At 39.2% G+C, this 20,223-nt stretch overlaps 1 protein-coding gene across 2 annotated transcripts in view; it reads left to right on the top strand.

Moving 5' to 3' along the window:
• The first annotated feature begins 504 nt into the window (after nt 1–504).
• The window catches only part of tmcc2 (transmembrane and coiled-coil domain family 2), a 112,031-nt gene continuing 92,312 nt past the window's right edge, over nt 505–20,223 (top strand). The window contains exons 1-2 of one of the 2 annotated variants that reach the window (XM_033042817.1): nt 505–1,378; nt 16,403–16,924. In XM_033042817.1, coding sequence (XP_032898708.1) covers nt 1,211–1,378; nt 16,403–16,924 — 690 coding nt within the window. In that variant the 5' untranslated portion in view covers nt 505–1,210. The remainder of the gene's footprint in view (nt 1,379–16,402; nt 16,925–20,223) is intronic. The other variant, XM_033042818.1, reaches the window with a different exon arrangement.

Genomic DNA, 20,223 nt, shown 5'->3' with positions numbered 1-20,223 from the left:
ACAAGAAAAATTGATGCCCCTATAATGTCCTAGTGGAGATTTTTGCTGATTTTTAAAGATGCACCATCAATAGGACATTGTAGGACATTGACCATTTTATAATCTGGATTTTTAACTTATGTATTGTGTTAAAAAAAATATATAGATTATGATGTTTTTATAAGTGATATACCATGATTTTATATGTATTTTATGATATTTGATATGCAATGCATTTTTAATGTAATGTTGCCCCTTGTCTAGACCTTGAGTCCGTAATAAAGTTTATTATTATTATTATTATTATTATAGCAGTGAACTACCTGGACCATGCAGAAGAGCAACCTCAATCTCCATCTCCAGCGACAACCGAACTTGATTGTGGTCCCCACAAGGTCCCGCCCCCCCCCTACAAGGCCCCTCCCCCTCCATCGCCTCATGCGGTCGTTCGACAGCGCCCATTGGTGGGCGGCGCTGTCGATCACGGATCGGCGTCACGTCCGGTCGGTGCGGGGAGGTTTGGTTGGCGGCGCAAAAAGACGCGGGGCGGGGGTTGTCCGCTCGCCCTCCCTCCCTCCCCCTCACACACACACACACACACACGGCTAATGATGCTCAGTCCGCGGCAGCCGCTCCACTGGACCGTCGGCGATGGCGCTTAAACTCCCCCCTCAACAAAACCCCTGCAGCTCTTTGTCGCCGGTGATCTGAACCCTGCAAATCCATTCAGTGCATTTTTTTTTTAACCCGCATGGGGCGATTTTAAAAAGGAGGTTGTTTGACATTAAAGGGCGCTGTCGCCATGAGGAAATCAACATTTTACCTCACAAGTCGTGATATAATTATCTGTTTGAGATGTTTTGCTGCAAACGTCAACGGTTTTGAGGGGAGGGACCAGTGGAAGGGCAGGTTTTTAAGCCACTGGTGAAGCCATCCTGCCCTCGGTCATCTCTGGCTTGGTGTGGTGAGAGGAATTTTGCACAGGAAGATTCCAGCAAGCCAGCAGGACCTTTCCTCCCTTCCCCATCCTCCTTTCCCTTCTTCCCTACCTCCCTCCACCTCCCCCTCCCATCTCCTCCTTCTTCCCTTCATCTCCACCACCTTACTGCTCGTCCCCATACCATCTACTCCTTCCCTTCCTCCCCTACCACCCTCCTCCTCCTCCTCCCCTGCCACCCTACTCTTCCCCCTACCACCTCCACCCCTTGCTCTTCCTCATTCCTTTTTGCAGATGAAGCGGTGCAAGTCTGATGAGCTGCCCCTGGATGAGGAGTATGGGGTGATGGCTGGTACTGATGCTGGGCTTCGACAGCAAGGTGATGCCGCTCCTTCAGAGGCTGCCTGCCCATTGCTCTCCCTGCCTTCATCATCCCGCAACAGCAAAACTCAAGATTTGAAGGTATTGTATGCTGCTTCTGATTTCTTTAAACTATAATTTCCAGTAACACTGAAATGAATGGTCTCTAAACTGAAGTGTTGGCTCTGTTTCTCTTCCCACAGAAGTGGCCTGACATGCTTGAGTATTTCCTGATTCATTTGTTTTTGTTTTAGATTTCCTGTATCTACTGTTATTTTTTTTGTTTAATTGTCTTTGTTGGGTCCACATCTTATCTAACAATGTTCTTGGATTGTTAACTGTGCAAATGATTGCTTTAAAACTTTTCTGTTTACTTGACTTCTTAACCTTTTTAAATGAAAGCAAAAATCTTGGCAATACTAAACAGTCAGGCTGCATTTGTAGAGAGAAAAATAATCAATCAGTTTCTGGTCTGGTCTAGGATCTTAAATATTTCCTTTGCCACATGTGTTGCCTGATCTAGGACTGTGTATCTTTATTTCAAATTTCCAGGATCTGCTAAAAAAAATAATCAATGAGGTTAGTTTGAATTACAAGCAAGTAGTGGCGTGGGGGGTAGGAGGGGGAGGTGTGGTGGTGTGAGATGACGGGGTGTAACTACACATTAACCGGTTTTAAGGTGAAGAAAGGAATGTTGCTTTAATATCAGATATAATGTCTTTTCAAGCAAGATGTTATTAACTAACAAAGGATGGATTGTCATGTTTTATGCCAGCCCTTGGACTGGACAGTGGGTAGAGAACACGATACACCACGGATCATTTGTGATCTGTCCAATATTTTGTTTTAAATTACTGTATGCACTTTCTTGTATGATTTGTCTTTCAAATTATTAATAAGTTAGTGACTGAGCTTTTACAATGTACATTTTGGAATTGAAACGTATGATCATGTAGGATAAGGTGGATTTAAACAGTATCATGGAGAGAAGAACCATTGAAAACTGCAGACTGTGTGCAATTTATTGAAATTAATTTAAAAACTGTCCTAGATGAAGTATTATTCTTTGTTTGAACTGGAGAGTGTGGTAATCCATACTGTTGTTTAATTTCAGTTGAGCAGTCATTGGGTGGGGCAATTGGCCACAATGTCTATGCCAGCAGAATGTAAAATATCAAGTTCTGGTGTGTAGTAATTTATACAGAAAATCCTGTTAGGAAGTAGTTTCAAGGATATTGGCTGAGGATATAGTCAGTCAAAACTATTATGTGCAGTCTGAAAGATTTTGTACACTTGCTTTAACTTGCATGTAAAAGAAGGACAGTAAGGTTAATTATCAAATTATAACAATATCCCTAAAAATAAATTATCTATAGCAAATGTTTGCAAATCGAAGAATTAAATTTAAAATATAATTTCTCAAAAATGCAGCTCACTGTTCTTTTTAGCGTAAAATATTAAAAAAATCTTAACCTGTTACTGCAGATATGAAAATAAATAAGTCACGTTTCAGGTTTGTGGTTTGTGACATTGTTGAACCTTTACATTTTATTGCTCTGTTGCAATTCACCAATGGTCATTCAATTTACTGTAGTTATTGTTCCCTGGTGCCGACATTATTCATTAATAACGTTGTGTTGTTTTATTTATAGTGTCCTCCATAATGTTTGGGACAAAGACCCGTCATTTATTTATTTGCCTCTGCACTCCATATTTTGAGATTTGTAATAGAAAAAAAATCACATGTGGTTAAAGTGCACATTGCCAGATTTTAATAAAGGGGGTGTTATGGCCTGTGTTTCACAGATGTGGTGGTATGCTTTGGATCTTGGGCAGTTCCTTCTCTCCTTCATACTTTGCTCTTGCCATCACTGTGATATGTTAATCTTCGTCTCATCTCTTTCAAGTACTTCTTGGCAAATTGTAACCCGGTCATCCTAATTTTGCAGCTCACCAGTGGTTTACATCTTGCAGTGTAGCCTCTGTATTTCTGTTCATGAAGTCTTCTGCGGACAATGGTCATTGACAAATCCACACCTGACTCCTGAAGAGTGTTTCTGATCTGTCGGTCAGGTGTTTGGGAATTTGTCTTTATTATAGAGAGAATTCTTCTGTTATCAGCTGTGGTGCTCTTCCTAGGCCTGCCAGTCTCTTTGCAATTAGTAAGCTCACCAGTGTCCTCTTTTGTCTTAATGATGCTCCAAACAGTTGATTTTGGTAACCCTAAGGTTTGGCTGATGTATCTAACAGTTTTATTCTTGTTTCTGTCTCATAATGGCTTCTTTGACTTTCATTGACACCACTTTGGTCCTCATGTCATGTTGAGCTCTCTTATACCTGCATTAAGGAGCCAATTAAACACACCTGAGCAATTACAAATGCCTGTAAAGCCATGTGTCCCAAACATTATGGAGGGCACTGTATATATAAATGGAGGCTGATGTAGCCCATAGCTTGAGCATGACTCTCTTATTTCTGTGAAGGGAGAATTGATAACAATAATATAATGAAGAGCATATGTATCACTTTGAACCATGATTTTAATTTAGATGAATAATGCATGCTGATTTATATTGTTGTGTTCCAAATTATTTTCACTGTGGTTTTTGGGGTAGGCGCAACTATTGTAGATTGAAGGATGACATCTGAACATTGAAAAATTGCAATTATTACATATTTTAAAAAAAAAGTAGTAAGGGGGTCAATCAAATATTGCAGACCAGTTAAACTAGTATCAGGGAATGTTGCAAACACAATAAATTGAAACTGAATTAGTTGATAGCAGGATAACTTAAGATTGATTAGTGAAAGACAAGTTGATTTTTTAAAAGACACATTGTGTCAAACTAAATTGATAGGTTTTTTCTGATGAGGTAACGGAATGTTGATGATGCAAATGTGTTTATTTTTGGGTGTGCAGGGCACAATTTCCAAATCATCAGAGGATATCAAACTAAAAAGGCATAGTAAACTGAGGAGAATTGTGATAGAGTTAAAGGAGTAGAGGTTGAATGGGCAATTAACTGATGCATGAAATTTAATGCTAAGAAATTAATTGCTTTGATAAAGGTGAGAAAAGGCATTATAAACAGTAAAGCCCTATTTTAAACTGAGCACAAAAGCTGAGGATGCATAGGCATACTTTGAACAAAGTGACAGAGCAAGTTTGTAAAAAATGTGATTAAAGCATTAGGCAGCATCCTGACTTTATAAATAGAGGCATAGAGTACAAGAATAAGGAAGATAGGTTAGTTTAGAGATACAGATACAGAAAAAGTGTGAAAACAGGCCCTTAGGCCCACTGAGTCCCACATCGACCAGGAATCGTCCATGTATTCGTTCTGTTCTACACATTAGGGACAATTTTACAGAAGCCAATTAACCACAAACCGGCTCGTCTTTGGAATGAGGGGGTAAACTGAAGCACCTGGAGAAAGCTCACGTGGAGGGAATATACAAACTCCATGCAGACAGCACCAATGGTCAGGATCGAACCTGGGCCTCTGGTGCTATAAGGCAGCAACTCTACTACTGCGCAACCATGCTGCCCCTATAATGAATCTTTATAAAACAGGAGAGGTGATATAACTTAAAATAAACATGTCTGATCTAAACCGCTGAAGCAGTGCATGAGTCTGGTCCACAATAACCAACAAATCTACAATAAGCAACAAACCTGCACTATATGATTTTTAAAGGGATTGGACAGGCTAGATGCAGGAAAAATGTTCCCGATGTTGGGAGAGTCCAGAACCAGGTTACGTTTAAGAATAAGGGGTAGGCCATTTAGGACTAAGATGAGGAAAAACGTTTTCACCCAGAGTTGTGAATCTGTGGAATTCTCAGCCACAGAAGGCAGTGGAAGCCAATTCACTGGATGTTTTCAAGAGAGTGTTAGATATAGCTCTTGCGGCTAACAGAATCAAGGGATATGGGGGGGAAAGCAGGAACGGGGTAGTGGTTTAGGATGATCAGCCATGATCATATTGAATGACAGTGCTGGCTCGAAGGGCCGAATGGCCTACTCCTGCACCTATTTTCTTTGATTCATGCAACTGGAGTAGAGTGTTGACTTCTGAATGCTGTATTTCGGCTGACTATTAAGACTTTGGTAAAATGTCAAAATGATTTTTCAAAATGATTCCAGGTGGATGAATAGACTGAAAAAACTGAGATTGTTCTATCTTGAAAATGAGGTTAAAGGAGAAGTAATAGAAGTATTTAAAATTGCATAAAACGTTAATTAATCCATTTTGCTAGTTTACTAAGAGTGGTCACTATTGAGGTTAAGCTGGCTAGCCTGTAGTTGCAGGGCTTTTCCTTTTTTTTTTAAACTAGGGAATAACATTTGTTGTTTTACCTGTTCTGTTCCGGCTTTGCACCCAAAGATCTGGAGAATATAATGCCTTTCGCCCAGAGTGGCACTTCAGTGAAGTGTCTGTTTTGTAGTTTATTTCATTGTGATGGTCTCTTATGTATTCTTCATGTGTTTGCCCGATGAAGATATATTTTAGGTCTGATTCAAACTATATATTTTCTATGTTTTATTATATCCTTCGTCTGTATCTCTCTTCACTACTACGCCATCTCTAAGCTTCTGATGAATCGCTCGCTCCCAAAGTCAATCGACAAATCAGGCACACTCGCTACATGGGTTGCTTTGCTGAAAGGATTTGATTAAAGGACGTATTCTAAATTTAAGGTCATTGCACTCTGTTTCATAAATAATGTGATGCTCACATGACACACCTTATTTTAAAATATGACTCCGAGTTTAGGAGGTCTGATTTAGTTTCATACAGTTCAAGAGAGAGGCATAGAATTGGTAGTTGGGGAATGGAGTCTGTAATAGAGACTATTGCTAGTTTTGCACTACATAGTATTTATTGTCTATCTTGTTTTCTTGCATTCTGGTAGACTTGCCATAAAATAACAATCGTGAAGATTTACAAGACAGTGAGAGGCCATTCAATGCATTGAGTTCTCCTAAAATGGAGATTTTAATTTACTCCCACTTTCCAGCTCATGGTCTGTTGCCATGTGTTACTGCTCTTCAAATGTTCTCATGGGTCCTTTTAAAATCTGATGAGGATTTTTGCATTAACCACACTGAGGCAACACTTCCTGACCATGACTACTCTTTGCATGATTCAATTTTCGCTCGACTTCTCTCTGATACTCTTACCAGATATCTTGGATTTCTGTACCCAAGTGATTGAAAAAACATTTATTTCAGGTTTCTGCAATTGCTGTGTTCTGTACCTCGTTTGACCTGGTGCCTCAGACCTGAAAGGTTAAGTTAGTTGTGTAGGAAGGAACGGCAGGTGCCGGCTTATACCGAAGACAGACACAAAATGCTGGAGTAACTCAGCAGGTCAGGCAGAATATCTGGAGAAAAGAATAGGTGACATTTCAGGTTGGAACCCTTATTCTGACTGAAAGTAGAGGTGGGGTTGAGGGAATAAACTGGAGGTGAGTCAAGGCCAGAACAAATCGGGGCCAGCAATAGATGACCTCAGGAAGGATGGAGCCCATAATGGCCCATAGTTGGTTGGGGAAGATGTGATAACAAAAAGCATACAAGGATGTGACGAGTGGAACACTTTGGTGCTCCCGGTCAGCAGAGAGCCAGGGAGGTGGGAAGGGTTGGTGGCAACGATGGTGGTCCTCGCCTGGGATTGGCCGGGGGAGCAGTGAGGTTTAACTTAGTTTCTCATTTTACACAGCCCACTTGACGGTGAATATTTCCTGCATTTTCTACTTTTAGTTTTGATTTTGAACATCTGAAGTTTTCTTTGATTTTCATTCACTGCCAATTAGTTTTCAAAGAGAAGAAAGCTACTCTTGATGGTTAACTGTTTAAGAGGGAACTGCAGATGCTGGAAAATCTAAGTTAGACAAAAATGCTGGAGGAACTCAGCGGGTGAGGCAGCATCTAAACGGTTAACAGATGGTCAACTGTATCTTTCTCCCATTAATCCTGTTCTTTCATTGAACCTGTACATTTCTCTTAGATGTCTTGGCACTAACTTCCATGATCTATCCGCTGCTTAGGACTTATGAAGTACCTTGCACAAATCTTTATAATACCATGTTGAAAAATTCACTTAATTTCTCAATTTAACCGGTAATTTACAGTCTGTCACAGTCTGTTGTTTGCTCCTCCATAATGTTTAGTTGATTGGCAATTATCATTTGGTTTTAAACTGTTCTTAAAAATTAACAGTTTATTAGTTTTCCTCAGTTCCACGTCTATTGCCAAAGAGGATTGAAAAATGATAGTCATAGTCTGCATTGTTTTCCTCCTTTTCAAGAGCATGGGATTCATTTAATTCATTTTGTTACTTTTTTCAATATCTCATCTGTATTGGATGAGATATTGAAAAATCTCAATATCTCATCCAACCTATTACAAAGTCTAAAAATAGAGAGCACTGGAAACCCAGAAGATTAGACAGCATCTGTGGAGAAAGGCAGTTCTATTCCAGGATTTGCATTTCAAAGAGCAGGAGATGACCATTTGACTCCTGATGCTGCTCCACCAGTCTGTGAGATCATAGCTGAAATTGAATCTCTATCCACTATCCTGTACCAGCTCATTAGGAGCTGCAGTAGGAGCAAAGAGGTCCTTCTGCAGTTGTACAGAGCCCTAGTGCGACCACGCCTGGAGTATTGTGTGCAGTTTTGGTCCCCTAATTTGAGGAAGGACATTCTTGCTATTGAGGGAGTGCAGCGTAGGTTTACAAGGTTAATTCCCGGGATGGCGGGACTGTCAAATGCTGAGAGAATGGAGCAGCTGTGCTTGTACACTCTGGAGTTTAGAAGGATGAGAGGGCATCTCATTGAAACATATAAGATTGTTATGGGCTTGGACATGCTAGAGGCAGGAAACATGTTCCCGATGTTGGAGTCCAGAACCAGGCGCCACAGTTTAAGAATGAGTAAGCCATTTAGAACGGAGACGATGAAACACTTTTTCTCACAGAGAGTGGTGAGTCTGTGGAATTCTCTGCCTCAGAGGGCGGTTGAGGCAGGTTCTCTAGATGCTTTCAAGAGAGAGCTAGATAGGGCTCATAAAAATAGCGTAGTCAGGGGATATAGGGAGAAGGCAGGAACGGGGTACTGATTGGGGATGATCAGCCATGATCACATTGAATGGAGATGCTGGCCCGAAGGGCCGAATGGCCTACTCCTGCACCTATTGTCTATTGTCTATTCTTGATTTCTTTAGTAATTCAAAATATATCAAACTCTGTCTCAAATATACACAAAAGCTGAGCTCCACACTTCTCGCAGATAAAGAATTCCATAAATGAAGAAATTTCTTCTTGTCCCTATGCTGAAAGATCATCCACTCTTTGAAATTTTTGGTTCTAGACACCCCAACCAAGGGAAACCTCAGCTCTGCATCGACCCCGTCAAGACCCACACGTATTTTGCTTCTTTCAATGAGACCATCTCTCATTCATCTGTGCCTTTTGCTTAATCTCCCCTTGAAATGCAAATCCCAGGAACAAACTTAACTGCCTTTCTCCATATTGCCCAGAATGCTGTTATTTGTGTTACATTTACTGAGGTAGAGATTCTCTGAGGTAGAGATTCTAAAGTTTCACAACACATTGAGCGGAAATTCCTCCTGAAAGATGACTTAAGTGACTCTCCTCATAGCCTAAGATTCTGCACCCTAGTGTGTCTCCCTTACTAAAGGAAATAATCTGATGGCCTCATAATTGTAATGTACCCTCAATTTTATCCTCTGGTGAAACCACTTCTTGTTCTTATGAACTCTTGAGGGCAGAGTCCATTTTACTCCCCTTTTCCTTACTGAGCAACTCAAGTGATACAACTACAGTCAGTTTGCACAGATGCTCTGAGTACACTTATTTTAGAGTTGTCTTGATGTCTCTGCCTGTCATGTTGGTGGATGTCTGGAATTTGGGTCTTTTGTTTATGTTTAGATCAAGGCTGTAATGAGGCATGAAGCTGAGAATTCCTGGTGGAATGCCAGCAAATCATTGAGGAACATTGGTGATTAAATGACATTTGACACCAGAGTCATCAGCACCTGTTATTTCTCCAAGTTGAAGACGGATACATGAGGATTTATGTTGCAGGACCCAACTCGGCAAGTTTTCATTGTTAGGGAGATGCCAGTTTTGAAATGACCGAACATGTATGCAAAGTTAGTTCTTAAACCTGAACAAATGGCAGTTGCTTCAAATGAAAGCTGTTTGGCTGTTCATGATGATGTGTTTTCCGGTTAATCATGTCATGGTTGGGGTGGGAGATTGCAACCTTCACATGGTCTGTCCTGTTTCGACGAATGCAATCAACCTGGCGTGCACAATCAAATAAGATCAAATAGAACAAGTTGTCCTACAACTTTAGGCTGTGCACGCCATACGCAAGAAGATGTCATGGTTTTCTGTTGTGATTGGCTTTGCTGATGCATGTATTGCATCATAGTGATGAGGTTCCTTCTGCTTCATCTTGCCCCTCCTTCTGCTGACTCATTCTGAATAAATGTTTTGTTGCACCCAGAATTGATCTGTCATTTCAAAAGGATTTGTGATGTCTGGGCTTTGTTGTTTTCTGGTCCTGATGCTCAGATACTTGGAACAAATGATTGGGGGTGGAGAGTTGATTGTGAAATAGCTGAAGCTTCCATCTCTTTTTCCCGCCCACTAGCAGTTACAAATGTTAATATTGGATTTAATGGTCGAAGGTACTGGTAACCATTACAGACATAAAACTACAAATTTCAAGTTAGGATTATATTGTAGGCAATTCATGGGGTTCAGATGAAGTGGGAAAGGAAGATGGAAATTTTTAGATATTCCCCCTTGCCCTTGCTCAAAGCTGTGCCTAAGCTGTGGACTACTCGTGTATCAAGCATGAAGGGCCGCATGATTAATTTCCATTTTGATGATTTAATTTGTTCAGGTCAGAACAGTAAATAGAGCCTGCAGTCACCTGTTTATGCTTAGAAGAAAATCAGCCGAGAATCATTGAGAAGTAGAGTCTGGTCCGCTAGCCCACCACTTCTACGCTGTCTATCATGCTTGTTACAACTAATCCCACTTGCCTGCATTAATTCACATTTTATGCTAATTCAAGTACCTCTGCAGATGGTTCTTAAACATCGTTATTGTTCCTATCTCCACTGCCTCCACTGACAGCTTATTCCACATAACTACTTGGTGCAACAAATTTACTTCTCATCCCTGTTTACCCACCTTCCTTTCACCATATACCTCTGCCCTTTAATTTTACTCTCTTACCATGACTCTGTTTTCTACAGTATCTGTGCCCCTCTTAATTTTGCAAAGCCTGGCCTGCAATGCTCCAGGAAAATAGACCCAGCCTATCCAATCTCTTTTGATAATTCAAGACCGCCAGGCAACATAGTTGTGAATCTTTTATGCACCCTGTCTAGCTTAATCATGTCTTTCCTGCAAGTTAACCAGAACTGCCTGCAATGCTCCAAATGATGCCTGACAAGTTAATATTAAAAGTTAATATTTTGTATCTGTAACATGACATTCCAACTGCTGTAGTCATTGACTCTGCGGATGAAGGTAAGCATACAGTATGCCTTATTTTCAACTTGTCTACTTGTGTCGCTATTTGTGGGACCTATGTTCTTATACCCCAAGGTCTCTCTATTCAGCAACACTTTCCATGGGCCTGCCATTCACTGGGTATATCGTGCAGTGGTGTAACTTCCCCATGTGATTCTCTTTGTATTTGTCTGGTTTAAATTCCATCTCCCATTTCCTTGCTCACTTTCCCCATTGATCTATATCCTGTTGTGACCTGAGACAAACCACTTCCCTGTCCACTATACCATTTCTTGTTTGTATCCTTGCTGGAGTAGGAATTGCATTTCTGAATCGCCAGTCTGTGATGATAAATGTTGGATAGAATGCTGCTGTGTATTGTATTGTGTTTGAGATTGTTCTTTCAAGAACCAGAGAGAGAGGACGGATAGAACAATGAGAAACAGTGACTGTTAAGGTAAAGGGGGAAAAAAAGATGTACAACAGCTTCTGCAAATCTCTGAAACAATATTTGTTATGGTTATAATCCATCACGTCTCAGTTTGTTTCTGGGCACATAATTGCCTTTATATTTACAGGGCTGTACAATCTGTTTCTAGAATCTTTCTGTTATTGTCGCAGCAGTGAATAGTGTAACTGTGTTCATCTACTGATAAGATAATTGAAAATCCATTCAATAACAACAATCATCATATTACAAGCTAATGGGGAGAGATGAGCTATACATTTTGAACAGAATAAAATATCCACAAAAAGAAAACATTTTACAGATTTTAGAAATGTCCTTCCAATGTGCTTGAATTAGATGAGAACGTGACAGCAGGTTGAGCAGAGTCATGATTCTTAATCAATGATTTGTGAAACAGGTTCATCAAATAACGTCAAGTTCATCAAATAATGTCAGCTTCATCTCTGCTGAAGTTGACAAAAATGAATTCAATCAATTTTTAATTTAATAAAGATCTGGATTTGGTTAGATGGACACATTATTCTAACTATGTTGATTATGTGGCATAATGTATGTTGTTAAATTCTGCTGCTGGAAAGGAATTAAAGGCTTAAGATGTTTTCTTTCTGAATGCAGGGAGTGAAATTGGGAAATCACTGAGATGTTTGCTTCGTGGATCAGACAATGACTGATGATTGATCCAACATAATGATTGGAATGGTCTGTTGAACTCAGTACATTTTACTACCTCTTCTGTCAGCTCGATCCATATACTCACCGCCCTAGGTGTGGGGGAAAACTTGCTCCTTTTTATATCTTTTCCTTCTCACCTTAAATCTATGTCCTCAACATATGTTTCAAACAAGTTCGTTCTCATTTTTCTAAAACTATGTAGATAAAAGATGAACCTTGCCAATCTTGCACCATGGGACAACATGTTCCTTCCAGACATTCATGTAGTAAACTTTCTTTGAACTGTTGATGTATTACTATCCCTCTTTGCATAAGGAGACCAATACTGCACACGGTGTTCTGTCTCACTGTGTGCAGTATTGGTCTCCTTAAGCAAGGAGGGATAGTTATACATCAGCAGTTCAAAGAAAGTTCCCTGTGGAACTGAAACAGAACCTCCTTGCTTTGGCATTTAATTTCCCCAAGCAGTTAAAAATATATAATTTTACAAGTCGACATTGTTATATGCTGTACCTGCACATCAACGTTTTGCAAATGTTGGGCACCAGATCTTTCCGTTTATGGCTTTTTGGTCCCTGGGTGATGGTGAGGGAAGAGATGTGGTGACAGGTGAGGCATTTCCTACAAATACTGGGTAGGGGTCAGGGGATGGGGAGGGATGAGTGACGTGGAATCTGAGATTTTGGTTGAAATGTACGAGTCTGTGCATTGTGTCAAATTGATTCATTACTCTTAGTTTCGGGTAATTTATTACCCTTCACTCGTCCCTCCCCATCCCCTGACCCCGACCCTGTATTTTGGGAGGGGCCTTGGCTTAAGGGTGACATTGGAGTCAAACAGGCTGGGTGTGTCCTTCCTCTGTTTTAATCTGGTTCTATTTTTAAAATACTGTGATTTATCATGCCATTTAATATTTAACTGCCATGTTGGACAGCAATGAGAACATTATAAAGACAATTGCACTCATTTGTACAATTTAGACCTATTTATACATACCTGTTATTCCAGATTGTTTAATTAACTAATAATATGCAAGGGACATTAGTCTAAACTTGTGGATTGTTGATCCTATCAGCATTCCCCCCCTTTCCCCCAGAACATTATTGAATTACCTTTGTACAAATGGTAAAATTTGTTCTGGACAACACTACTTTTAGCTGTGTGACTTTGTGTCTAATGCAGGAAAGTGGAGGACTTAATCATGTAATAGCAATTCAGTTGCCTTGTTTTTTTTTTAAAGTAATAGCTTCTTCATTCTTCTGTCTTCATTGCATTATCTGAAGCTCTATTAAAGAGAGCGATAATAATCAAACTTGGAAGCTCTGTAGTAATTGAGGCATTGGCTGAATCATTAAGTCTGGGAAACAAATCTCAGGATGAACATATTGTAAATTTTCAATTTTCGCATGTATCGTTGTAAGTTGTTTAGTTGCAAAGGGCAATCTGCAATACAATCTGGCCAATTCTTTTTAGTTTCTGTGATGTTAAATGTTGCTGTTATCAAAAACTGATTATGGTTCTGCATCAATTCTCTAACTTCTAAACCACTGTCCGTCAGTTTGTCAGACCATAAACAATGGATTCAGTTGTGCCTTGCTTCTGCTGTGTAGCAAGTGGTTAAGTGAGAACTTTGTGGTTTGAGTAAGATCTATTTGTTCAAACACTTTGTTTAACAATACTATGTTGCAAAAAAAGGATTGGGTGAGATTCAGTCCCAGGCGAGTAATAAGATTAATTTATTGCGGGAAATGAGTTACGGTCTTGCTCAATGATGAGTTGTGTTTGAGAGAAGAAATCTTAACATGGCTAAAACAGTTAAATTCCAAGTTCATGGATTACTTAGTGTTCAAATTTATCCAATGTCATGCTAGTGGGAAAATGTAAATCCAATGCATTGCACTCCAAATCTGACTAATTGTGAAAATGGAACAGTGACATTTTAATGTGAAAAGGGCTCTCTGTTCCAGCCATTTCGGTAGTCAATTCTCAATTTTGCTTTCGCATGTGATGAAGTTGTCTTGGCCTGCCTTTAAAGATTGACAAGTGATGGTGTTTTGCTATGATTTCATGTTATTTTTGTGGTTGTGTATTTGGGTATTAAGTTCATTGTTATTGGAGCAGAAATAGGCATATTGGTCCATCGAGTCTACTACGCTATTCAATCATGGCCGATCTATCTCTCCCTCTCAAACCCATTCTCCTGCCTTCTCCCCATAACCCCTGACACCCGTACTATTGGAAAAATCCATCAATTTCTACCTAAAGTCCAAGATGTTGGCAGAATAAGATCCAGCCTCTGAATGCATGCTCCCTTCCCACCAATCTGCCCAATGTGGTCCCTGCAAAACCAACCATCTCTCCCTCCCTCCCCCCCCCCCCCCCCCCCCCCCCAGAAGCTAAATATGATATCCCCACTTGCTGTGATCATGTTCAGCACATGTCAAGGATCAGATCAGAGGTGACCTATCTTAGTATTAATTCAGGTGTCATGTTTAACAGTACCACTGAGGGAATAAATGATTTTATTTAAAGAAAATAATTTTTAATTTGTACAAATTAACCAGGTGAAAAAAGAGTCGGTTTTGTACATCAGTGATTCTAAACTGTGGGTTATCAATCAATTTGTTGTCGAGCTGGTTTGATGAGTCTTAAATCGTGCCGTTTAAAATGGTCAACTAATATGATATATTTCAGTGTCATGATTTATTTCTGCCTCTGTCCAAGTATAAATGGAAAATTTAGAGTGGACATTTAAGCCATGTACTAAAGTTTTGATGGATCTGAGGAGGATTTTTTCAGAGAAACTTCGAATGGCCTAGCTCCGAGGGTGGTGGAAGTAACTTAGTCTGCATTCAACTTGTCTTGATGAGCACTTGAATCGACAAGACATTGGAGACCATGAGAAAAGTTATGTTAAATTGACTGGTATGGATGGTTATTTGATGACTGGTGGAGACATGGTGGGGTTTATTTTTTGTGCCGTACAACTGACTCTGAGTTCAGTTATCTACTCATGGTTGAACTGAGATAGCAACCATATGCAGGAATGGAATTGCAAATCTTAGAGAATTGTTTTGATCTCACTTTTCAGCTGCTGGGATGCATAAAAATGATGTTATGTGAAAAATGTAAGCTTAATGATCTTCTTTTCGTGTCCATCTTGTTACAAATGTTGGCCTCGCTGTCATCGTCCGTCCGGAAAAGGACGCAAGCCTCCGGCGATAATCAGTGGGAGCCATCACTTGTCGCAATAGATGATGGTGGCAGCAGAATTAGCTCAGGATACTTCCAGTTTCCAGCCCCGCGACGTGGACGCTTCTGCTATGGGGCCAGCTTAGTGATAATCAGTCAGGATTTCAGCCATGCATGGCTTGAAGCAATTGCTGCCATGCAAGAGAGCAGGGTAATGAAAAATATTCTAACTTGTTTCTGATCATGACTGGTCGACCGATGGCAAAGAATATGTTTGGGCTTGGTTAAGCTACTGCTTGTAGTTGAATAGTGTGCCACAGATAAAAAATATATGATATTCAATATTCATTGTTATGGTTTATATTGAAAATGTGAGGAGCTTAAACCTAATACTGGATGTTGTGAGGCAAATTTGGGTGAAAAAAGTATAAGATCACCAAGGAATTATGCTTTGAATGGCTAGTGGAGAAACTGCCTCAGTGGAAGCGACCGGGTTAAATTCTTACCTTGAACGCTCCCTTCATGGAGCTTGTATTTAATTTCCCCATGGCATGGGTTTCCTCTCCAGTTTCTTCCCATGTCCCAAAAATGTGTGGGCGGTAGGTTAATTGGCCACCATAAAATGCCAATAGATTGTAATGAGAGGCGGCATCTGTGGGTGTTGATGGGAACATGGGGAGAATAAGGTGGAATTAATATAAATGTAGTCTAAATCTTCACTTGGTCACTGTGGACTTGGTGATCCAGAGGTGTTATATGTATTGTATGATGCAATAATGTCCTAAATGAAAGCAGTATGTGTTGATAATCTTCCTGGACATGTTACAATTTTAATATTTAGGTTTGTGTAGCTTTTATTCTTCCCTTGTTCTTCTTGTCTGTTAGCATTCAAAATAATTGGTACTTTATTCCTTTCCATTTCTGCTGGAAAAGGTCTGTGCTCCCATTCTGCACCAATTTGAAGGTTCTGTTATGAAAAATTGCCAATGTTTATAATGTGTCAGATACAGGCCTATTGATGACAGCATTGGAATGGCAGGGAAAAAACATGAATAGACTGAAGCACAATTGTTTGTTTTTTGACATGTATTTGATATTTTTCATTGAACAAAATGCTAATAGACTGCTTACTCGATTATTGAAGGAGGATATGTGAGATCATGAACAAGAAAGCATACCTCTAAGAAAGGGATCTAACGATGACATTTTATTTTCTTTACTTTTGTCTTTAAGAAAATCCAGCAACTATCTGAAGGAGGTGGTTCAGGTGGTATGTTTGGACATGGTTTGAAGCAGCTTTTCCATCATCGAAAGCGGTCTCGGGAGCGTGATCAGAGTATGCAGGATTCATCTCAACTCCATCATCCTTATGGCCACTCCGATCATGACTCTGCAGATGAAAAGGAACGATCTCCTGAAATGCATCGCGTATCCTATGCTGTGTCCCTCCATGATCTTCCTGCTCGTCCCACAGCCTTCAACAGAGTGTTACAGCAGATCCGGGCTCGACCATCCATCAAGAGAGGAGCTAGTCTCCACAGCAGCAGCAGGAGAACAAAAAGTGGATCCAGTGAAGCCCAGAAAGGAAGCCCTCATCTTGCGCGTAAAGCACCTCAGGACAGTTCACTGACTGCAATCTTACAACAGCATCAGTACAGACCCAGATCATCATCCACTACGGACACCTCAATTACTGCCGGAGAAATTATCGTTACACATCCAGCGAGTGAAGAGTCAGAAAGAAACACCGACAAGGTAAAGACCTTCCTTGGATTTCAATGTTACAAAGTGCATCTTTAGGCTTTGGGGAGTGGGACAAATTGATAGTGTTGCCCTGCTTATTGTTAAGATTCTATGTTGTCAATGTTCACCTTCGTCTTAAATCCCTACAATCAACAGAGTTTGGATCATGGAGTAAAGAATAACTGGAATAAAATTAACTAATAGGTAAATGTTACAAGAGTTCCCAAGGAAGTAAATTTTAATCATTTGTATTATGCATAATTAAAATAAATTTGTACTTTGCAGTAAAGATTTAAGTTCAGACAGCTTTAGCAGAAAACAAATCAAAGTTAATATTTTATGTTGATTATTTTTAGCTATTATGATTGCTATACTGTGTTTCCCCTTAGCTTTATAGTATAAATTATTTTATTTTATTTCTGAGTTTGAAATGCTTGGGTCTCTCCAGTTCCTCGGGTTTTAGACCTTTGATACTCGCTTTTCATTTTCTGTCTGTTCCATAACAGCCTGCAGTGGTGGAATAACTGCAGTGGACAAAGTAGTTCAATTGTCAATGTGTCAGATTAGAAGTGATGTGACCCGAGCAAAACATTGTTTGTCAAACTTTTAAAACTGTTGACAATTTATCAAGTTTAATTTCATTTTATCTAAACGTAAACAAAGAACAGCTTGCATAATTTTTGCGTAGTCGAATTAAACTGTAGGTCCCGAGATGTTTCTGATGAGCATTGCCACACCAACTCTGCCATTGAGATATCAGAATGAGTGAAAGGTAGTTCTGCTTTAAGATGATTGCATTTCAAAGAAACCTTGTGTTACATAAAATCGCATAACTAAAGTAATTCATTCTGTCTATGACGGATGAAAGGGTTGGAGGCCCGTGTGGTTCGGACTTGCAACAGGCAAGTTATTTTTCCAGCATGATTTTTAATAATAATTGGACCTTGCAACTTATTCTCTCTTGCACGTACCCATCACCTTCTCTTTGAAACTTTCTGCCATTTATTGACGGGTAATTTATACCCACCTTTTATCCTACCAGCACGTTTTGGGATGTGTGAGGAACCCCATGCAATTTTAGACAGAATCTACATACTCCACTCAGTCAAAATGGAACCTTTTAATTCTTGTATTTCAAAAAATCACTAAACACATTTACGGTGTTATAAAGAACTTGCATTGCTGATTGGTATATTTGCATAAAGCATAACATTTGAAATACATACTGCAAATATTATTTGATAACTGGCCATGTCTTATGGCTAGAAATAACATGGATATCAAATTGGACCACATAAATTAATAAGACACAAGCATTTGAATCACCATCTCTGCTACTATTTCTGAAGATCAGTTGCCCCTGGTTTAAGAACAATTTTTCACCTGTGTAGGATTAATTTTCTTTTGTCTGTTCGTTCATAATCATAGTAATTGTGAGATGATAAACGTTGCTTACTTCTAACAATTTTAAAACTTGAAAACGTGAAATTATGAACAAATTGGAACTGGCTTTGCTGGATGTGTTATGTGACGTATATAAGAATGATTCTTAAATCCAGTATGATTTTTGCAGAATTTATTGCCACAGGGTTCATATTGCTATATCCTCAGCTTAAATGAAAAAAAAAACAGCTTCTTCCAGGTAAACCTGGTTAGGGTGGGGCAGCATCAAAATAGTCGTTGTGTGACAAAGTTGGCAAGCTGCAGGGTGATTGTTGTAGTGTGTTAACCATAATTGTAACAAACCATTAGAGAAACCTGAATGAGGAGCCTGGGAAATGGAATTATTATTTGCCTTGGTGATGAAAAAGGAATTTGTTGCTTCTGACATCTTGCTATTTAAAATGAACATATTTCTCATACAATATTATTAATTTCAAGGTACGAGCTTAATGCTTTCTTACCTGGGTGTGAACACTACAAGAAAAGGAGGATAAATTAAAAATGAAGTTTACTTCTCCGTTTATGTCTATTTTTAGCTTTTACCACTAGAGAAAATGAGATGCCAATCTTATCACTCCTGCATCTTAACGTGGATCATTTTTTATGTGCGTACAAGGGGTTTGTTATATCCACACACATTTGCTGCACTTTGACAGCATCAGCAGGGGCATGGTATTTCAAAGTGTTTAGCATGATGAATGATGCTAATAAATAGGAGAAAATCGGGAATGTGGGGTGGAATGGGTCTGCAAACAGCTTGAATTTGCCTCAATGTTACTGTATTAAGGGTAGGATGCATGTTTTAATGTTACATGGCACTGCTTTGTCATTTTCAAATGCTTGCACCATCAGTAAAAGATTTGTAATAGGTCATATCCCAAATAGTATATTTTTGAGGATAATTTGACAAAGTCATAGATGATATAAATAAACATGGTGAAATCAAGCTTCTATCTGTTCTATAAATTGCATATTCTGTTTTTTTTAAGTTCCATTGACAACATTGTCCATTTAAAAACCAATCCTTTGTTAATGTTATGGGATATTAATTGTTATAATATCGTCATGTAGAATTGATGATGCAATTAATGTTTCAGTATCATCTGTGTTTCTCAAAACTGTCTTTCATGTGGAAAAAATCAAATAGCCAGCTGTTGATCTGCTGAAGGTTTGAATGTTCAAAACTAGAGTAATGGTTTTCTGCAGACACAATGAACAAGGGCAGCAGGATGATTGGATTGCTGTCCACTATGCTTGAAAAGGCAACTAAACTGTAGGATCTCCACCATGTCTAGACGTAAGCAGTAGCAAAGTGGCGTTAAATTGCAGCTTTATCTAATGATACTATGAAATATAGAATTATTTACACAAGGTTAAATAACTATTCTGCAGTGATGTATAATCTAGCAATTTTCCAGAGTGAAAAACAAAAATCCTTGCATTTTGAAAGAAATATGTCGCAAGCGCATATTTTCTCCAGGAAACTTTGTAATCGTATTTTAATACATTTCTTGTAAACATTGAACATGAATTGCAAATTGCCGCAACAATAGTATTTTTGATATTTAAATTTGGGGTTTAACTTAATCCACCACAGATGACTTTTCGCACCTGGGTTTCCTAATAAAGGGAATGCTTGGAATTATTCATTTTGCTCCAATTCTGAAATCATCTCCCATTATTGAGAGAAGTTGTATGGCACCTGTCACTGAGAAAAGAGATAAAAGCAAGAAAACTGGTTATACACATTGGAGCCATCTAACTTGGAAACAAGCTAATTCTGCTAAAAGTTATTTGATAAAAATGTTTAATCTGTTTCTGTTGCTACAAAAAGAAGGGTCTCGACCCAGGAAGTCACCCATTCCTTC

Source organism: Amblyraja radiata, chromosome 24, assembly GCF_010909765.2.
Source record: "Amblyraja radiata isolate CabotCenter1 chromosome 24, sAmbRad1.1.pri, whole genome shotgun sequence".
NCBI lineage: Eukaryota > Metazoa > Chordata > Chondrichthyes > Rajiformes > Rajidae > Amblyraja > Amblyraja radiata.
The sequence above is the reverse complement of the archived record's forward strand: the minus strand, read 5'-3'. Positions and strand labels throughout refer to the sequence as shown.